This window comes from Euleptes europaea, chromosome 1 (genome assembly GCF_029931775.1).
Source record: "Euleptes europaea isolate rEulEur1 chromosome 1, rEulEur1.hap1, whole genome shotgun sequence".
Taxonomy (NCBI): domain Eukaryota; kingdom Metazoa; phylum Chordata; class Lepidosauria; order Squamata; family Sphaerodactylidae; genus Euleptes; species Euleptes europaea.
In genome coordinates, this window is record NC_079312.1 from 408219 (window position 1) to 428656 (window position 20438).

Below are 20438 nucleotides of genomic sequence, written 5' to 3' on the forward strand. Positions count from 1 at the left end.
AGGCTAGTCGGGCCCATCCGGGTCTAGGTGAAGGCAAAAAACCCCCAAAAATTCTGCTGCTCCGCCCTGCCGAACGGAGGCCTGTGTGACCCAGAACGGAGGCCTGTGTGCCTAACCTACCCTCTGGAGGAGTATTACAAAATACCAGCTGAACCCGTCCCAGAGCCTTGGGTCTCCCTTGCGCAGCGATCCACGCTGTGGAAGACCAACTCCCAGGCGGAGACCCTCACCTTGGCGCCTTTCCCTCCCTGGCGTCCCTCGGGGCCAGGAGATCCAGCTGGACCCTGTGGGGAGACAAGAGGAGAGAGAAGGCTCAGGGGACAGGCAACAGGTGGGCCCTTCTGCCCCAGCAAATCGGGGGCAGCCGCAAGCCGGGGCTGGGCTGGGCTGGGCAGGGAGGTCTATGATTCTATGATTCTAACTCCAGATGCAGATCTTAGGCAGATCACGAGTGGGAGGGCAGGAAGGGTTGCGGCAGTGGCTTGGCTCTCGTGGCCCTTTGTTACATGCCTAGGGAAATGCCAAACACCACTTTGGGGGTTAGGAAGCAATTTTCCTCCAGGCCAGATTGGCCCGGGATCCTAGAGGATTTGGGCGGGGCATCTTCTGGGCATGGCATAGGGGTTACTGGGGGTCGGGGGTCGAAGCAGCTGTGATTTTCCTGCATTATGCAGGGAGTTTGTTCCAGGTGACCTGGGAGGTTCCTGCCAACTCTATGATTGTATCTCCCTGCTCTGGAAGATTTTTTTAAAAAGCTGGCCTCTTTACAGAAGCACTCTGTACATGCTTAGAGGCAAAATTACAATTTGAGAACAGTAGTGAGGAAGGAACAGCTCACAGAGAAACACGCAAACCCAAGTTCCATAGGAGGTGTTTTCTGAACACGATGGACAATGCAGAGAATATTCTTACACTGAGAGCTAGTTTGGCTTAAAAGATTATAGCGTGAGACGAGAACCTCCTCTGCATCTAAAGCCTACCAGGTGACCAAGGGCCCGTCACAGTCCCTCAGCCTAACCTACCCTCATAAGGTTCTTGTTGGGGGGATTAAATGGAAGAGAGAGAAATGGTGTGAAAAGCCGTTTTGGGTCTCCGATCAGGGAGGAAAGTGGAAATAATAAACAAACAAACAATTAAATTATAAAGTGGTGGGGGGCTGCGTTGCCTTGGAGGGAGGGAGCAGGCCAAGTGGCCGTCTCAGACGCCTGGAGCTGGGCAGAACCAAGCAGCCAGCCCCACCCTGCCCCAAAAGGAGGGCATGGGCTTCCCAGACCATCGATGCTCCCAAGCTCCCTCTTCACTTACCCTCTTCCCTGGAGGGCCGGGAGGGCCGTTCTCACCGGTTGGACCTGGAGAACCCTGGAAGGGACAGAGCAGAGATCCGGTCAAGGGAAACCCAGAACCCAAATGGCCCGTCCGAAGGAGCAGGAAGCAGAGAACTCTGAGCTTGAGGCAAAGAACATCACCAGGGACCAAAGGCAAAGGGGGGGGGGTCTCTTTGGGGTCTGGCATTTGGGATTTCAGTCAAGCCCCAGAGACCTGGCCTGGAAACAGCCTCAGCCTAGAAAGTGACCCGCAACCCGCCGTCCCACTTACCGCCTCTCCTGGTTCTCCGTCTTCTCCCCGTTCGCCTTTGGCTCCATCTTGGCCCTGTTGGAAGAAGAGGGAGATGATACAGTTGCTCCTTGGCCCCAATCCTGGCACATCCCGTGTGCCTTCGGGCAGTTCTAAGCCCAGAAAGAGCAGAGGGTCTAATACTCACCCGGGGTCCCATTTCACCTGGGGGGCCAGGATCTCCTGGGAAACCGACTGGACCCTGAAGGGGACAGACACACAGAGACATCAAGAATTGTGGGGGAACAGTCTAACCTGCAATCCCACCCACCCCCAAAAAAACCTTTTCACCCAACAGATCTGGGCCTCCCTTCTCCGCATCCCAACCAATTCAACATCTTTTCTTTCACAGAGTGAATTTTTCACAGTAATTTCAAAGGTGCCGCAGAAAGGCCAAGTAGAAATCACAACCATAGACTACAATACTTGGCCTTTCTTAGCATTATTCTATCCAATCACTCTTATTCTAATTACGTATAAGCAGTGAGGGACCACCAGGGCATTTTAGCGTGACCTGTACACATTTCATAAAAGCAACTCATTCCTCTTATGCCACGTTTGCTCCCAACCAAACAGGTTTGGCAGTTTGCAGTAACAGCGCCTGAACCAGCCAAACTCATTAACCGGATGCAATGCCAGCCCGGCTCCGCACAACAAGCCAGATCTTCTCACCCTGACGCCCTTCTGCTACCTGGGAAAAGCCCACCCGTCTGTCTCCAGCTCCTAGAAGAGATCCCGGCAGCTTCCCCAGCTGAGCGGATTCCACAGCATCCCTTGGTGACCATTTCAGGACTAGCGCTCATCTCTCTTTCGGACCCTCCCCCCCGCCCTGGCCGATCTCCACGATATCACTTACGGGGTTCCCCTTGGGCCCATCATCCCCGACAGGGCCTTTCCTGCCGGGGGGCCCGGGCTCACCAGCGGCCCCCTCTTCTCCTTTCTCGCCTCTTTCACCCCGGGGGCCCTGAAAAGAGAGAAATGGGGGAGGGGTTAGACTGATGGTGAGGAAGAAGCTGCTCCAGCCTAGGATGCTGAAGGTGGAGACCAGGCCCCCGGGCCAAGCTTTGGAGAGAAAGGCTGAATTTGGGGATCTGGGAAGACCCAGGTTTGGGGGTGGGGCACTGATTCATGTTCTGCTTCTGCTAGCCACCTCGTGGCCCGGGGATGGGGGGGAGGGAGGCATTGCATTTGTGGAACAGGAATGAAGAAAGGAGGAGGGGGACAGAGGCTCTTACCTTCCCGCCTGGCTCCCCAGGGACTCCGGGTCCCCCTTGTTCCCCCGACTCACCCTGCAAGGAAAAGAGGAGGGGGTCAGCGGCTATAAAAGGGGAGCAGACAGATTCATGGAGGAGAGGTCTAGCAATGCTTCAGCCGTTAAGGGAAAGCCTCTGGAATTCGTCTTTAGCCAACAAGAGATTTGTATGCCGCCTTGAACCATGAGGAAAGGTGAGATATAAATGTTTAAATAAGTAAATAAATAAAATGTGGAATTCGCTGCCAGAGGATGTGGTGATGGCCACAGGAATAGACCGCTCTAAAAGGGGATTAGACAGATTCATGGAGGACTCGGTCTATCAGTGGCTACTAGCCGTGGTGACTGAAGAAAACCTCCATGTTCAGAGGCAGTCAACCTCTGAATACCAGTGCCAGGGTCTCTATGCCTTCCAGAGGAATTGGTTGTGGCCCCTGTGTGAAACGGGATGCTGGGCCAGAGGGACCCTCTCTGGCCTGATCCAGCAGGGCTCTTTTGATGTTCTTATAGGGAACCTCCACGTCCAGAGGCAGTCACCCTCTGAATCCCAGTGCCAGGAGGCAGCATCAGGGGAAGGCCTCAGCCTCTGTGCCCTGCTGTTGGCCAGGGAAACTGGTTGGCCCCTGTGTGAGACAGGATGCTGGACTAGATGGACCCTCACTGGTCTGATCCAGCAGGGCTCTTCTGATGCTTTTATGTTCCTTTGTAAGATTCAGAGCATGTAGACAAGCTGGAACGTGTCCAGAGGAGGGCAACAAAGATGGTGAGGGGTCTGGAGACCCAGTCCTATGAGGAAAGATTGAAGGAGCTGGGTATGTTTAGCCTGGAGAGGAGAAGACTGAGAGGGGATATGATAACCATCTTCAAGTACTTGAAGGGCTGTCAGATAGGGGAGGATGGGGCTGAGTTGTTCTCTGTTGCTCAAGAAGGTCGGACCAGAACCTATGGGTTGAAATTAAATCAAAAGAGTTTCCATGTAGACATTAGGAAGAATTTTCTAACAGAGAGGTTCCTCAGTGGAACAGGCTTCCTTGGGAGGTGGTAAGCTCTCCTTCCCTGGAGGTTTTTAAGCAGAGGCTAGATGGCCACCTGTCAGCAATGCTGATTCTGTGACCTTAGGCAGATGATGAGAGGGAGGGCATCATGGCCATCTTCTGGTCACTAGGGGTGTGGAGGGGGGAGGTAGTTGTGAATTTGGGTTGGACTTGATGACCCTGGTGGTCCCTTTCAACTCTAGGATTCTATGATTCTATGTCTGGGAACTGGGAAAGGAAGCAGAACTTGAAACCTTTAGACATTTCCCCCCCCCCTTCACACAAACACTGTTCTCTCTGCCGAAAACTTAGGGGTTCCGGCTTTTAGTCCCCACTCTACCCGTCTTCTGACTGCCCCCCTCTTTCAAAGAACCCAAGAGTCCTGGCTGTCAGCCCCAGCCTCATGGAGACCAGCCCTTGACTTACCTTCTGTCCTGGGGGGCCAAGGTTTCCCACACCTCCGGGGGGCCCTTGTGGACCCTGTGGTGAAAAAGAGCCATCGCTCTTGTTACAATGGAGTCAACCTTGGAAATTAAGTCAATTGGGAAGGGGAGTCAGGGGGGAGGACTGGAAAGGAAGGGGGACACACTCACATCCGCTCCCGAGGGTCCAGCGGGGCCTCGCGGCCCTGGAGGTCCGGGGGGGCCCTATGGAGAAAGATGTGAAGGTGAAGGGGGAGAAGGTGGAAGAGTATTTTTGTGCCAAACCTGAATTGTAATCTTTATTGGGCTTCAATTTCTGTGAACCACCCGGGGAGCCAATCCTGGCTAAGCAGTCAAGCAACGACAGATGATAAATACATTTCACTTGGGAAAAGGCGAGGGGGCTTGAAAGGAAGGGGGTGTACGTACCATTGGCCCCACGTCTCCGGTCTCGCCCTTCTCCCCAGATGGTCCGGGCAGGCCCTGTCCAGAAAGAGAGAGAGAGAGAAAGAAAGAGTCAAGAGATTTCCGGTGAGCTGAACTCGAGGGCTGGGTGGGAGGGGGGCGGCACATTGCCTGCTCACCTGCAGACCGATGGGCCCAGGGGGGCCGTTGAAGCCGCGCGTTCCCTCGTCCCCTTTGGCCCCAAAGTGGCCTTGGAGACCTCTCGCTCCGGGCTCCCCATCGGCACCCTACGGGGCAAGAGGGAAAAAGACACGGCTGATTTGAAGAGCACAAACCGTCATGACGACTCTCACCCTAAACCGCCTGGCAGACTCCCACCAAGAAGGGCACAGCCATGGTCGGGCTTTTGCAAATCAGGTCTTCTCTGAGGAGGAGTTGCGGAGCCCAGGATCACACTAGATTGGGCCCAAACAGCTGCAGGTCTGATCCCTGACCACGGGCCGCAGGTGGGCGACTGAATCCCCTGGACCCCACAGCAAAGAGGTCTCCCTTATGCCTCAAAGCTAAGAGAAGGGGACATGCCCTCGGAGTCTGCAGGGGGCTTGAGAGAAGCAAAGGGTGGCCCACACTGCAGGGGGACTTACGGCAGCTCCCGGTTGTCCGACTCCTCCCAACGGGCCCGGTGGGCCAGGTGGCCCCTGTGGAGAAGAAGAGAAAGGGGATGCTGTGAGTGACTCTGACAGGGAAAGTAGAAGCAACGGATGCCTCCCCACACTTCCCCTCCCTGGCTTCGGGAGAGGGGTGCCGTCCAATGGCGGCCAATTCACACTCACGTGCTCCCCTTTGCCGCCCTTCGCCCCCTTCTGCCCTGGATCGCCCACTTCGCCCTGCAGAGAGAAAAGACACATGTGAGGAGGGTCTGCCCAGAGGGGCGGGTGGGCAGGGGACACGCAGAGGGTGCAGCTGGGGGCGCTTACCTTGTCACCGTCCTCGCCCGGGCCCCCCGGGGGTCCTGCTGGACCAGGCAGGCCAACGGGACCCTGGACTCCGTCACGGCCAGAAGGGCCGAGGGGACCTTTCTCGCCCTGAAGGGAGGAAAGGGGGCAGTGAGGGCCAAGGGGCAGTGAGGGTCAGCTGGCCACCCACCACGGAGGGAGATTCCACCCTCTGGTACCTTGAGGCCTCCCTCCCTCTCCCAAGGCATCCCAGAGTCAGGCCCAAGACTTCTGCAGATGGTTCCTCATACGGATCTTGGCCGTCCACCTACTCCCCATACAGATGTGGGTCACGTGCCCCCCGGCTGTATTTTCCCTCCCCCCTTCCCAGCTCTCCTTGGCTGGAGACTGCCGTCCACATGACACATGCCTCCCCTTACCCCCCCTTCTGAGGGAACCCAGGAGTCCTGGTTCTACCCCATACTCACGGGCACACCCTTCTCCCCAGCAGGGCCAGGCGGTCCTTGAGGCCCGGGCCTTCCTGGGGGTCCGATGGGGCCTCCAGACCCAGGCCCTCCCCTCTCCCCCGGAGACCCCTGAAAGAAACAAAAGAGTTGCGTCAAAACCTGGAGAAAGAAAAGGAATTCACGCCAGCCTCAATCTGTCCTGATGGCCTCAGGGGGGCCGTCAGCTACTACAGTGCAGGGCAATGCTCAGAGCTGAGGCAGGCTCTCATCAAACACAGGATGCAGAGGGAGGGGCCAGAAGGTTGAATCAAGAGGACATAAATGCATAGGGGGAGGGTGGTTGTGAATTTCCTGCATTGGGCTGCGGGTTGGACTAGATGACCCTAGTGGTCCCTTCCAACTCTATGATTCTATGAGTGGCAAGGAAAATTAAAAATGCACCGGGACACCTGGAGCTCTTGTAGGCAGCTCTTGTAAAAATAAATGTTGAGAGAATGGGTCTAGCGAAGGCTTTTAGCTGTAACTGCTGATAATGGAACCTCTATGTTCAGAAGCAGTCTCGGCCGCTTGGCCGAGAACAACAGAAGACTGATGGCTGAGTATTTGGCTGGCTGGCTGCTGGCAAAGGCCGGAAAGCAGGACAAGGCGCAGTTTGTGGCTTTGATCCTGCAAAGTGATGCTTCTCATTTCCACACAAGGCAAATTCCCTGCAGTAGCCACAGAACTGTCTGTGGTCAAAATGCCTGGCACTGTGCCTCTGAGAACGCTTGGGCCCATGCACGTGCCAGCCAATTCTCCTGGCTGCACGCAGATTTAGGGGGAGGATTGGCACACAAGCACATTTCCGCCTTGCCCTGTGGACGAGGGCATTCCCCGCTCCCCCCACCCTTTCCCTTCCCTCCCACGCCTGATTCCCAGGAGAGAGACCGGAGAGGGGGCCCCACCGCCTCCAACCACATCCCACGGGTGGGGCATCCAAGCAACTGCTCTGATGCCAGGGTGGGGGGAGGAGAGCGGAGCCACGTCCATGCCCAGGCTGGGAATGGAGGGTGTCTGGGGGCCAGGAGGGGAGCAGAAGTACTCACAGCAGGTCCTGGGGGGCCAGCTGGTCCCTCGTTGCCTTTCAAACCACCACCGCCCTGCGGACAGCAAGAGAAAGAATCCCGTTGGCCTGACCGGCAAAGCTCATAAGGGAGAGAGGCCAGGCGGGGGGAGCACAATGAGGCCCCCTCCAAAAAAATCCCTCCCAGAAAGGCCCTCGCTCTCGATGTTCTTATCACTCTGGATGGTCCCCAGTCGGTCTTTGCTCTCCAGGGACTTTCTCACGCGGGCAAGTCCGTAACACTGAGGGTCACACAAGAGAACTTTCCCACAGAGGACATCCCAAACAACTTCCCCGTCCCCTCCGAGTGACACACCTACTTGTGAATAGACTCAGCAGTGGAACATGGTGGGGTGTCAAGATGGCCCTTGTGAGGAAGCTAGTGCTTCTCTAAGGCAGAGGCACGCCATGAAGACACAAGTAATGTTTTGGGAGCAGAAGAACCCATCTGGAAGTGCCTTTGCTGCGTCCAGCCCAAACTGACCCCTTTTGTCCAAAGCTGGCCGCGGCAAGGTCAGTTTGAAGTGGAACCTGTCTGTGCACAGCTCTGATTGACCAGCGCCTGTGTTGTCACCAAGAAATATCCCCCTCCAGTCAATCCCAAGAGGGGCTGGGGGGGAGGGCAAGACAGGCCAACGCTGGATTTATTGGCTGGCACATCTGTCATTTGATTTGGAGGGCGGGACTTCTTCCAGAGTTGGGATACCCTCTTCTCTTTCTATGGGTATGCCTTTGGCCTAATTTTGTAGGTGTCAGGCCAATATCAGGGTCATAGCAGAGGCAACGTGGGTGAGAAGGGAGCAGCACGGGGCCATATCTGCATCTCTCCCTTGCTGATGTATAGAATGTATGCATGCGGGGAGGTAGAAAGTGTCCTGGGTAGATCAGACTGCCAAGTGGGCATTATGCCCAGCGATCCTTTGGGGTAGAGTTTATAGTGAAAATGCCGCCTTGTGAGAAGGAAGCAGCAGAACGAGCCCCGCATTTGCAGAAAAGGGGAGTTTGTGCCAAAACACCACGAGAATCCTTCTTTGCAGTGAGAGGCTGTGGACAGGCAGACAGGCTCTGAAAATTGTGAACGGTGAATGAATAAGGTTGCCAAACTCTAGGTACTACCTGGAGATCTCCTGCTATTACAATGGATCTCCAGCTGATAGAGATCAGTTCACCTGGAGAAAATGGCCACTTTGGCAGTTGGACTCTATGGCACTGAAGTCCCTTCCCTCCACAAACCCCTCCCTCCTCAGGCTCCGCCCCGCTGGCGAAGAGGGACCTGACAACCCTATTAATGAAACCAAAGGGAAGGTACGGAGAGAGAAACGGGGCAGACCTAATGGGAGAAGGGATGCAGAAGAACAGTAGGTTTTTATACCCTGCTTTTCTCTAAGGAGTCTCAAAGCGGCTTACAATCGCCTTCTCTCCCCCCACCAAACAACAGACACCTTGTGGGGTAGGTGGGGCTAAGAGAGTTCGGAGAGAACTGTAACCAACCCAAGGTCACCAAGCAGGCTGCTTTTGGAGGAACGGGGAACCAAACCCAGTTCTCCAGATTAGAGTCCGCTGCTCTTAACCACTACGCCACTCTGGCACACACCCTCCCTCCCTCGGGAAGCCCTTCATCTTAAGTGAAGCCACTCTATTTGTAGCCCGTGGCTTTAAGCCAGTCCACAATGCTGAGATCACACGGACACATGAAGCGGCTTTACATTGACTCCGAACATTGGCACTGCCCACTCCGACTGGCAGCAGCTCTCCAGGGTCTCAGGCAGAGAAAGGTCTTTCCCATCACCTCCTGCCTGGTTCTTTAAACTGGAGATGCTGCCGGGGATCAAACCCGGGACCTTCTGCAAGCCAAGCCACTGAGCCACGGCCCCTCCCCTGATCAACACAAAATAGCTCATACTTCCTCCAAAATACGCCTCCCCTTTCTCCCCAGAAGCTGAACCACCCTGGCCTCCACATTTCCAGAAATCTAACATCTGCCTGGAAAGAGGAAAAGGTACGTACGGGAGTCCCAGGTAGGCCACGCTCTCCAGGGAAACCTCGCAGTCCCGCTGGGCCGTCCTTTCCTAGGGCCCCGACAGGGCCAGGGTCCCCCTGAAACACAGGAAACAAATGCCCACAAACACGCTCAGCCCGCGAGCACAAAGACCACCCTGGACTTCTCTTCTACTGCTGATCGACACTGCTGCACATCTGAAAGCCTCACCTGACAATTCAATAGTGCAGCTGAAGAAATAGCAGATTGCTTTTTAATTGGGAACCTTGCTTTGGAAATGTAATGAGAGTTATTAGGATGTATCCAAGTCCACCTAGTTCTGAGGAAGGGAGCTGTGTGACTCTCAAAAGCACTCCACAATCCCTTTGCCAGAAATTGTGTTAGTCTTTAAGGTGCTCTGGGACTCTTTTCTCCTGCTACAGACTCTTTTCTCCTCCTATGGCCACCCATCGTGATCCAAGTCCCCCCTGTTATTTATCCTCATAACCCCTTTAGGGAGAAATCATTTCATTTAGAGGACAATCAAGCGTCAGAGAGATTTATCTCTGTTCCTAACTGGCGGCTTCCAGTCAGAGAAGGCCTTATGCCGAGTGAGCGTGTCTTCCGCGCCGAACTTCCCGTTTCATGCAGCATTCAGCCCATCAGTTTATAACCTGATTTGCCTTAATCTTAAAAAAAAAACACCTGTAATAACTATGTACAGCTGAGTTTGAGACATGTCAGGAGACCTGATTTTTATTCGAAGCATTTATTCTGGATTCATTGGGTTAATTTGCTTCCATTTATATTTGTCAATATCTTGCCTATTAAAAAGAGTTCTGCTTTATTTGAAACAAAACCACCAACTCCAAGAAGTTCTCTGTTTGTTCTGCTGGCCAAAGATCTGATGTGGGGACCCCCAAATATTTCATGGGGCTGCAAGAGAGGCATCTCTCTCGGAGGGCTTGCTCGGGAGACCCTCACGGGGGACTCCACTGCTGTGACCAGCCCCTGAGACCCTTCACTCTCCAAGAGCGGAGTTCCACGGAGGGTCTCCAGACTGGGTGCAGAGATTAAATAATTTGTCACGGTCTAAACCCTGTTTGTTGCTAGATCCTAGACTAGACGGGCTCCTCTAGGTTTTTATCATAAAGTGGTTTGAAACCAGTTGACATTTGCAGTGTGGATGTGCTGGCCCCACCCCCCAAGACAGCCCCCTCCCCCCTCTCAGCAGCCCCCTCCCCAGATCACCCACCCCTGCACGAGCCCGGAATCCAACGGCCCCCTACCTTCGTGCCTTCTTTGCCGGACGGTCCGGGCAGGCCCTGCTCTCCGGGCGGCCCAGGTGGGCCCGGGTGCCCTCTCTCCCCCATCTGCCCCGTTTCTCCCGCAGATCCCTGTCAGAGGAAGGGGGAAGACGGCTGCTGCGGGACTTGAGATTATGAAGCTGGTCTTGATCCCCCAGCCCAGACTCTGGGCCCAGACTGCCCCCCTCTTCCCCTCCCCGCGCCCACCCTAAGAGCCAGGGAGTCCAGTTCGGCTTGAATTCCGGGGGGAGTCCGTTCAGCACCAGGGGTCCCTCACTCCCAACCCACGCCGGGAGGGGCCAGGGAGATCAGCCACTCCTTACCTGAGGTCCCACCACTCCTGGAGGTCCGGTGGTGCCGGTCTTGCCTTGGAAGCCCTGGGTGGGGGAGGAGAGAGAGGGGGAGGCATGTGTCTTTGCTCTGGGGCAACTTCCTGCCACCCCCACTCAGAGATTGAGGGTTGAAGCAGGCAGGACCAAAGGCCTTTGCACTGAGACATTCAGCCAGACCCTTCCTGTGGCAATGCTTGGGACCAGTTCTAAGACATGCAGAAGAGAAAGAGTGCCCCTGAGCATGCAGCAGAGTGCCTGTTGTTACAGGACAGGCGGTGAAGAAGGGCTGTGGTACCCTGAGGTCTGTTCGGTGCCTTCTCAGAGGACACCGGGATGCTGGGCTGGGGAGGCCTTTGGATGCGATCCAGACAGACATTTTTATGCTACAGGAGTATTATTGGCTTGTGGCACACATATCTAGCAGCAGGCCGGGGAGTGGAGCCTCCGTATTCAGAGGCAGTCTACTGTTGAGTGCCAGTTAGTGGGCCAAACAACAGAGGATGGTTCATGGGGATATATGTTGGAAGGTTATTGGTGTTGTTAGTCTGGGGGTGAGCGGAAGGTAGACTGGAGATCCACTGGGAGACCCCAGGTCCTTTGCTCATAGACTGCCTACTGCCTGGCTCCCTCAGAGATTGCCGGGATCTTTTCAAAGAAAGCCAGACTAGAAGGGCCTCGTTCATCAGCAGAGGAGGCATGCTCAGAGGATCACTTAACTAACCTCGGTTGTGCCTGAGCAATTACAGAGGTCCCAAAGGTGACCACACAAGCCCCACCTCCGTGGGGCAAGACGGGACCCCTTTGAGGAGCCAGCCCTTGACCTGACCCCCAAGGGAAGAGGTACACAGAGGCAGCCAAAGAGGGAAAAAACACTGAAGAGTTAAGACTAGGGGCCAGAGTATAAAGGAACAGCCTGCAAAAAACGTTTCTTTGGCTAGTGTGTAACCTAGGAGTAAATCTGGAGCAATGCTGGAGTAACAACGCACAGGAGAAACCAAAGTCCCTTGTACATTTGAAGAGTTAGTGCCAAACAGAATTTGAAAACACAAGTAGAGACTAATGCTATTGTAAAGGAAACACAAGAGGAGTAAGCAAAGAGTAACCTCTGAGTACTTTGAGAATTTATTTTCTGTGGAACATTTCTAGGCCACCTTTCCAGAAGGTGGCTGGAGGACTACATCGTAAGATGAAAAAGATCTGAGATAAATCATTACCTGGCAGTGTGGAAATAAGGAGGACAAGGAGAGCAGAGGCAAGCAGGAGAGAGTAGCAGGGATGGAGCAACCTGGAAGCAACCAGAAGCGTTAAGTAGTAGCAGCCCTAAGAGGAACGGGGAAAGCCCCCACCAGAGAGGGACTTACCACTTCTCCACGCTGTCCGGGGTGGCCTGGCAGCCCATCTTTCCCGGGGGGACCCTGTGGACAGATGGCAGGAAACGGGGTCAGGGAGCCAGAAGGGGGGGTAGGGGGTAGGAAGGGAGTGGGGCGAGGGGGGCTGCTGACTCACCGGGGGTCCTTTTGGTCCAGGGAACCCGTTTGGCCCTTGCGGTCCCGGCAGCCCCTGGAGGAGGAGAAAGAGGAAGGCCCGTGAGGGGGGAGGGAGGCCAAGGGTCTGGGGGGGGGTCTGGGGGCCGTGGTGGGCATGGCCTGGGGCATGGAGTGCTGGGTGTGCCAGAGCCCCACTGAGCAGCAGGCTGACAGGGCCTTGGGGGTGCAATAGGGGGTGTCGAGGGCCGCCTGTTCACCTACACCCTGTCTCCTCCCCATCCCCCTTTCTTTTTAACATCCTTGCTAGTCTGATTCCTAGTTGGGGGGACCTGTTGCCTGTACAATGGAGACACCGCTAAGGTGGGCCATTTTAATATTTATGTACTAATACATTCTCATTTTAGAATTTGTTATATATACACGGGGCTTTTATCAATTGTATGCAAGTGGTTTTAATGTATTACTGAATTCCATGTATTGATGTGTTAATTCGTTGTTCGTCACTCTGAGCCCGGCTCTCTCGGGGAGAGCGGGATAGAAGAATAAAATTATTATTATTACTATTATTATTACTACTACTCACCCGCTCCCCATTAGGTCCAGACGGTCCTTCACTGCCGGAGGTGCCCTGCGCGGAGAGGATTCAAGAGAGAGGGGAGGGGGTTGTTAGACGGGGGCCGTGCACCTGATACTATGGCACAGTGACCAATGGGGGATTCCATACCCACAGGCAGTCGGACCCTGAACCCCAGTGCCAGGGGGCAACGGGAGGGTTATCCCCCCCTACACACACACACACAATGTGGAGCTGGGCCTCAAGCAGCGGCCTCCAGGCCAACTTATCCAGTGCTGGTTGGAAGAAGGAAAAGAACATGGTGTGTGTGTGGGGTGGGGGTGGGGTTTGTAATGTCAGAAGGGAGGAGGGGGACCCCACACATTCTTTGGCAGGCCCCCCTGCAAAGCCCCACTGCCAAGGTCCACCTCCCCCGTCCCCAATTGCATCTTTCAGAGGCGAGTGCAGGAAAGTCGGTTTCCAGTGGAAGAGATGGTGAGAAAGAAGCCCTGAGGCCCACGAAGGTCTGGTCAACCTGTGAGGGAGGGACAGCCTTTGCAGACAGGCAGGCACACAGACACAAGCGGCATTCTCACCTGAGGCTTCATTTGGCCCCTCTGCCCTTAGGACCAGTCCACACTGAGAAAAGCAGTTGTCAATGCAAATGCTAAATGCGGGTCAGCCAAAAGGCTCATTTGCATTACAAATGCCTGGCAGTTTTTGGCTGGGGCTCTGAGGCTCCCAGCAGGAAAGGCCTGTCCCCTCCCCCAGAAGCTCCCCCAGCTCCCTCCCCCACAACCCCTGTGGGGGGGGAGAGACCAGCCCCATTCCCTTGTGGCCCCACAAGCCGACCTTTGCTCCAGGTTTCCCCGTGGCTCCTCGTGGCCCACGCTGACCTCTGGGGCCCTAGAGAAAGAGAGGGGGAAATAGGGGGAGAGGGGAGATACACAATAAGAGCCACCATTGTCAGGAGCCCCGCCATCGGTCCTGGGGCGGGGGCTGAACCCCTCCCCTCCCCCCACAGAAGAGCCACAGGTCTGCCCCCAGGGACCCCTTCCCCCCACCCACTTCCAGGGACAAAAACATCTTCCGTGCCAAGAACGTGGAAGTTAAGACTGGATACTGAGCAGCTTCCTGTTCACACCCTCCTGTGGGCCCGTCCCGGAGTGCCTGGTGGAGTCTGGGGATGGCGCCCCCCCCCAGGGCTCAGCCAGTCCAAAAAAAGACCCTCTGACACACGCCACCCACCCACCCATCTCCCTTGGGAGTCTCCCCTCTCTGGGGTGGGGCTCCTTCCGGTTCCCTTCGCAAGGGGCCCTGATGGCTAACCATTCCCGGTTGGATTTGCTGGGGGGGGGGGCAGAGGGGATGGATCCTGCTTGAGAGGGCACGTGACCTGCCTGCTTCGGCCGGCCCTCCCCCCCACACACACCTGCTCAACCTGTATGTTTGTTGATACTCTTCTGCAGCGATGCTCCAGGCCCCCCACGTCGGCCCCCACCCCCAGGTCCTTCACTGGGAAGGTCCAAGTTTGGAGCAGGATAAAAAGGGGAATCTGGTGCACCACCCCCTCCCCGAAGAACTCCTTCCTAAGTATCTGGAATGTGGGGGGGGGGCAGCTCCTAAGGGAAGAGGGGGCTTCTCGTGGGGCTCTTGATGGGAATTAAGGGCCACTTAGAGGGCAGGAAGGGGAAACTGGGATGGAGAGAGGGCACAGAGCCTTTGCTTTCCCCCACACACACCCCGCACCTGCCGTATAGCCCCCCCATGTCCTTCTCCTCCCCAAACCCTCTCTGAAATACTCACTGTGGGCCCCCGCTCGCCTCGGGGCCCGGCCTTCCCGGAGAGACCCTGCAAAGGAGGAAGAGAACAAGGAGAGACCTGAAGAGCCGAATCCCGCAAACACCTTCCCCCCCCTCCATTTCCTTTACCATAAAACCTATTCAGGAAGGGCTGGAAACTGTGAAATATTAAGTAGGGGCCAACGAGGATGTGCAGAGTGCGTTTTCTCCATTCCCCCCCCCCACCTGGACAAGTCTCATGCCATCCCAACGAAGGACCAGGAAGGGGCTTCCGGGCCAGAGAGCGCGACTCGCAGGGAGGCTCTCCTCCGCTCACCACCAGTGGAGCCGGATCCCTTCCACCCACAAACCACACCTGCCTAACCTGGCCAATGGGAGCCTCCTTCCTTCCTGGGACCCCCTGAAGCTTCCAGGGCACCTCCCAGCCCCCCAAACACCCTCTCCTCCCCCCCCAGCTCTTTGGATTGGGGCCTCTTGAGAGGCACCTCCTGACCCCAAAATTAGACACCTCCAGCCCTTCCTATCCTTCCCAGGGCCCCTACAGAGAAGATCTTGGGGTGGGGGGGCTGCTCACCCGTCCTCCTTTCTCGCCATTTGTCCCAGGAAATCCGGGGAAGCCTTGTGAGCCCTGGGGTGGGGGGAGAGAGGCCATTAGTAAGGAGAATTGAGGGGGGGAGCAAGAGAGAGGTAAATCGGGACAAGAAGGACCTGTGTTTATTTGTGGTCTATACAGTCCGCCTTTCTCACTTGGACTCAAGGCGGATTACCAAGAGTGAGTCAACGGGAAGCAAAGCAACAGGGTCTGGACTGAGGAAACCTGAAAACAAGAAGAAATCTGAAACGGAGCTGAAACTCAGCATAAGCATTGATCCGACACATTCAACAATGTAGAAATTACCCAGCAAGATCACACTTACAGCCACAGGTAGTGTGCACTACGCACACTGGACCCCTCACACTTTACCCCTCGCTTCTTTCTGAACCATATTGTTATTGTGTGTGTGTGTGTGTTAAGTGCTGTCAAGTCACTTCCGACTCATGGCGACCCCATGAACCAATATGTCCTCCAATATTGTTATTACCTGAGTAAAAATGCCTTCTTGGATCATTCAGTTTTGCAAAGTTTGCAAAAAGCCAGGAGTGGGGGGGAGCCTTCCTGACCTCCTCGGGAGGGCTGTTCCACAAGGTGGAGGGGGCTCGGCAGAGAAGGCCGTTGTCGATTCTGCGCATTTGCAGGTCGGTACCTGCAGAAGGCCCTGCTCAGGTGTGCGCAAAGCGGTTGTGGGGGGGGGCAGAGGGGAAGACGCAGCCCCACAGATACGGCGGACCACTGTCACGAAGTGCTTAGTATGTGACAGTCAACTCCTCGAATGAAGCCTGGTAATTGATGGGCAGCCGGTGGAATGGCTGCAGAACGGAGGGGTGGCAGACGGGCTCTGCCTGGCTCCGGATAATAACCTAGCTGCGGTGTTTTGAACAAACTGGAGTTTCCAAATTGACTTTGAGGGGCAACCTACGTGGAGTGCATTACAGTAGTCTAGTCTCGATGCTACCATGGTGTGGGTCCAGATCAAGGCAGGAGCCCGTCAAGGCAGGAGCCCGTCTTCTGGGTTGGAAGGAAGAGGGTTTTTTTTTGCAGCTGCGTTAACTTGTTTTTTCACAGCAGAGCTGGGTCCGACATAACCTCATGGCTCTTAACCGAGTCGAATTGGGGGTGGGGGAGAGACGCACAGGAGAGTTTCCCTTCAGTGGAAATGTGGGGTGATGTGGGGTGGTCCAAAGATTGTTTTGGGATGCAGCACAGTGTTTGTATGTGCACTGGTCCTGGGGACACCCCTCTTTAGAGCGGTATGCTCAAGAGCTGTACCAGGAACCAGCCCACGTCCCCTCGGAGGACAGAGTCCCCCGAACGTGGGGGTGTATGATGCGTGGTGGTCCAAACCTTATTTCGGGGTGCAGAGCTTTTAAATTGTCCTCAATATTTGTGGCTGGGTTCAGGAACTAGGACATGCAGATAAGGAACCAGGAACTGGGAACGAACCGGGAACCAATTTCAACCTCCTGGTATCCAACAGGGTTCAGAAGAATGCGATCGGAAAGATCTCCGCTGGGAGCCCCCAAAGGGTCTCCCTTATGGACATTTCCCTCCATTAAAGAAGGTGGTACTGAAAACGGCAGGATCACGTCACGGACTTTGGGTCCCTGGGAGGGCGAGGGCAGGGTCTGAAGCCCCTTCGGTTCCCCTTCCTTCAGTCCCTCGGCCCGCTCTTCATACCCCAAGGACCTCTCTCGGAATAAGACCCTGTCGAGGGGGTCAGGGATGCTACTGACCTTGGGGCCCTGCCTCCCCGGGTAGCCTGGCAGGCCCGGAACGCCCAGCTTCCCCTGCGGGGGGAAAAGAGAGAGAGATAAAGAGAGGGTTGGGCTGGGAGGGTGGAGTTCTTCTTTTGAGTGTGGAGACCCACCTTCATGCCAGGGCATGGGGGTGGGGTGGGTGGATGCCTGGAGTCCCCCCCGCAACAACAGCCAGCCGAGACCCTTCCTCACCTTCTCTCCGACAAGCCCGAGGGGGCCCAGATCTCCGGGGGGGCCCGTCCGACCTTTGGAACCCTCCGGGCCGTCCTCGCCTCGGGACCCCGGGACCCCGACTTCCCCCTAAGCGTGGAGAGAAGGCAGAGCGAGTGAGGCAAAAAAACAGGGTTGCCAACCTCCAGGTGCGGCCCGGAGATCTTTTGGAATTGCAACTGATCTCCAGACTACAGAGAGCAGATCCCCTGGAGGTTGGACTCTATGACACATCCCCACCCTCCCCACTACCAAATCTCCAGGAATTTCCCATCCTGGAGGGGGCTCCCATAAGCAGAAGCCAGAACCACCCAATTTTTTGGGGGGTGTGTGTCCCAGAATAAGACTGAGGGGCTTCCTGGTGAGTGGAGGGGGGCACACTTACCCGGTCACCTTTCACCCCCACATCCCCCTTGAAGCCAGGAAATCCTTCTTCTCCCTGCGAGAAACAGAAACAATGAGGCCGGGGGGTGGGAGACAAGGGTCCCCGGGACTACCCCCCCAAGAAAGCCCCCCCTCTCAGAAGGCGAATGCTGCTCTTGGACTGGGCCGTGCCTCTCCCCCTTGTATGGGGCAAGTAAGTGCAAAGACCCGCTTGCTCATGAGGAGCCCCCTGGATTCCCCCCCCCCCCGCTCCCCACTCGCTCACAATTGTCCTTTGCTCACAATTGCTCACAATTGCCTGCTTGGACACCACCGTCAGCTCAGGGGGGGAAAGGAAGCTGAACTTGGGGAGGGGGGGACAACTGAGGAGGCCCCGGCCTCGCCCCCCAAAGCACCTCCCAGGAACCCCCAACTCAAGGACTTGGCGGTTTGCAGTCGGTTTGGACGCCGCAAGTCAGTCCTCCAACACGGTTTCCCAGCGAGGCCCCCACAAAGCACGAGTCAGGGTCTCCTCTCCTGAGACACACAGACCCGCCTGCCAAACAACCGGGGTGAGTCCCGCGTGACCCCTGCACACGCGAAACCAAGAATCTGTGCAGCGCCTTCGTGGCAACGTGGGCCTGAGCGGAGGGTGAATGAAAATAATGAGAGCAGCTTTCTGAAGTAGGTAAAAGCAGCTGTGGATTCACGGACCCCTGATGCGGTTGCAGGAGACAAGAGGTAATCCACAGTTGCCCCCCACCCCGTGCCCTGCTCTGAGCACCGTTCGATTAGCCTTGCTCCCGCCAAGGCCAGAGTATAGAGGAGTTGCTTCATTAGCATAGTAAATTGCCCACCCTAAAGGCAGAATCGCCTCCCATTTTTTGATCATGGGTCGTATGGAAAGATGTGATGTGGGCTTAACATGACTTGGTGTGTCTACGGTGGGGAGAGGATGCTGTAAAGAGGAGGAGAGCACGACGTTTGTAATGACTGACTTCTTGGCAAGTATATAATCTTACGCTGGACTAAAAGTGGCGGCTTCTGCTTTGGGCTGGAGCCCTGTTATCCAGCTGAATAATAAATCTTTAAGCCTTCTCCTGCCTCCATGTGCTTATTGGGCTGGGACACCAAGGGACGAATCTGTTGGTTGAAAAAATGTCACTGGCCAACAGTTAGGATCTTAGTTGTGGGCCACAACCCCCGTTGCCAGAGGCATGAAGGGTTACCCTACACGCTTAGTGTACAAAGGCAAGCAAAAGAATATTTGGGGGGGGTATTGCATTTTCAAAAGGCCTCAAGAGCTCCCCATCTTCCTAGGTAGGGCAGGCTGAGGTTCCCAAGTGGATCGCCGTCAGCCCGGCCAGCATGAGAAAAGGCCCCTAGGAGTAGCTGGGGGGGGGGAAGGGAGCATGGCAGGTGGCTTGGAAGAAGCGAGGATTGATTTGGAAGGAGGACAAGCCGGAAGGAGCCTGCTCCAGCTGAGAACCTGTTGGTTTCAAAAAGGCCAGTCTGGCTTGTTGTCGCTGACTTGGTTCAAAAGCGGCTACGTTTGCATCAATTTGCATATGAGCTGAGCCTCCCCAGGGGTGCCTTTGCTCTCTTTGCGGCTTCCAGGGGGGGGGGCTTTGTCCGACGGGGAGATCAGCGTGGCAGAGCCCGCAAACCGTCCTGCTCTTGCAGACAGAAGACGGCCCGACAGACCTCAACAGATCATCCTTCTCCATGAAAACTTTGGCTCTGCGTGTCCGCGGGAGAAGACAGGTGCCGCTGGTGATGTCACAGCCCCAGCCCCTCCCCACCGTCCCAGGAACAATTTGGCACCTCTTTAAAAAGTTTGTGAGGGTTTTTTTAAAATACCAGGGTGACAAATGAAGGCTCGAGCAGCGAATGCTATGCAGGGGCCAGGAACGAGTCAGCCCTCATCTGGAAACCCATCCCTCAAGTCAGCGCACATCAGTCGCCCAAACCGCCATATTACGTCTGTCTTCTTTATCTCTGACATATACATTAGGCCTGTCCTCTTTTTATTCTGCACCCCCAGTCATGTCTGTCTTGTTTTGAAGGGGTCTCTATCAGCTCGATCTTCACTGTAAGCAGGTCCACGTTTTTGGGAATCGGCAAAATCACGCACCGTTTAGGGAAAGCTGAAATATTTTCATTAGAAGGATTTCTGGCAAGCCAGAAAACACAATGGAGGCCCGTGGGGAGGGGGGCTGAGGCGGCCTGTGTGGACAGACGTGGCTCCGGAAAAAGGGAACCTCTGACTGACCCCAGGCGACAGAGGAAAGCTGCCCCTTGGAAGGGGGGGCACTCAGGGTGTGTTGCGTCCTCTTTCTGAAGAAACTGGCTGTCCTTCCCCCCCCCCAGTCCCTTTCCCCATCTTGGCCCCCAAGACCCCCCCCCCCGCTTACCTTCTCCCCTTTGTGCCCTTTCAAGCCACGGATGCCGTCAACTCCCTGCAGAGGGGAGAGAAAAGGACATGGAGGGTTAGCGTGGGTGGGGGTTATGTCCTCAAGGAAAGGCACAGCTCAGCTCTCCGTCTCTACCTCCGGGACAAAATCTTGGGCTGAGGGATGGAGGATCCAAAGGGGAGCCCCCCCCCACACACACACAAGAGTCTTCTCCAGTAGAAAAGAGCAAGAGTCCAGTAGCACCTTAAAGACTAACAAATTTCTGGCTGTGGCTCATGAAAACTCACGAAAACTCCTATCCTGCCAGAAATTTTGTTAAGTCTTTAAGGTGCTACTGGACTCTTGCTCTTTTCTACTGCTATTGATGGACTAACATGGCTACCCATCGTGATCAGTCTTCCCCAGT

At 55.6% G+C, this 20438-nt stretch overlaps 1 protein-coding gene across 1 annotated transcript in view; it reads right to left on the reverse strand.

Moving 5' to 3' along the window:
* COL11A2 (collagen type XI alpha 2 chain) overlaps positions 1 to 20438 on the reverse strand; it is an 80070-nt gene that overhangs the window by 11470 nt on the left and 48162 nt on the right. Inside the window, exons 29-56 of the mRNA XM_056866884.1 lie at positions 20033 to 20077; positions 17641 to 17694; positions 17238 to 17345; positions 17022 to 17075; positions 15265 to 15318; positions 14695 to 14739; positions 13741 to 13794; positions 12919 to 12963; positions 12355 to 12408; positions 12210 to 12263; positions 10840 to 10893; positions 10499 to 10606; positions 9239 to 9328; positions 7215 to 7268; positions 6151 to 6258; positions 5705 to 5812; positions 5561 to 5614; positions 5372 to 5425; positions 4907 to 5014; positions 4752 to 4805; positions 4494 to 4547; positions 4327 to 4380; positions 2850 to 2903; positions 2471 to 2578; positions 1763 to 1816; positions 1597 to 1650; positions 1306 to 1359; positions 231 to 284 (exon numbers count right to left, since the gene is read on the reverse strand). Coding sequence (XP_056722862.1) covers positions 231 to 284; positions 1306 to 1359; positions 1597 to 1650; positions 1763 to 1816; positions 2471 to 2578; positions 2850 to 2903; positions 4327 to 4380; positions 4494 to 4547; positions 4752 to 4805; positions 4907 to 5014; positions 5372 to 5425; positions 5561 to 5614; positions 5705 to 5812; positions 6151 to 6258; positions 7215 to 7268; positions 9239 to 9328; positions 10499 to 10606; positions 10840 to 10893; positions 12210 to 12263; positions 12355 to 12408; positions 12919 to 12963; positions 13741 to 13794; positions 14695 to 14739; positions 15265 to 15318; positions 17022 to 17075; positions 17238 to 17345; positions 17641 to 17694; positions 20033 to 20077 — 1845 coding nt within the window. The remainder of the gene's footprint in view (positions 1 to 230; positions 285 to 1305; positions 1360 to 1596; positions 1651 to 1762; positions 1817 to 2470; positions 2579 to 2849; positions 2904 to 4326; positions 4381 to 4493; positions 4548 to 4751; positions 4806 to 4906; positions 5015 to 5371; positions 5426 to 5560; positions 5615 to 5704; positions 5813 to 6150; positions 6259 to 7214; positions 7269 to 9238; positions 9329 to 10498; positions 10607 to 10839; positions 10894 to 12209; positions 12264 to 12354; positions 12409 to 12918; positions 12964 to 13740; positions 13795 to 14694; positions 14740 to 15264; positions 15319 to 17021; positions 17076 to 17237; positions 17346 to 17640; positions 17695 to 20032; positions 20078 to 20438) is intronic.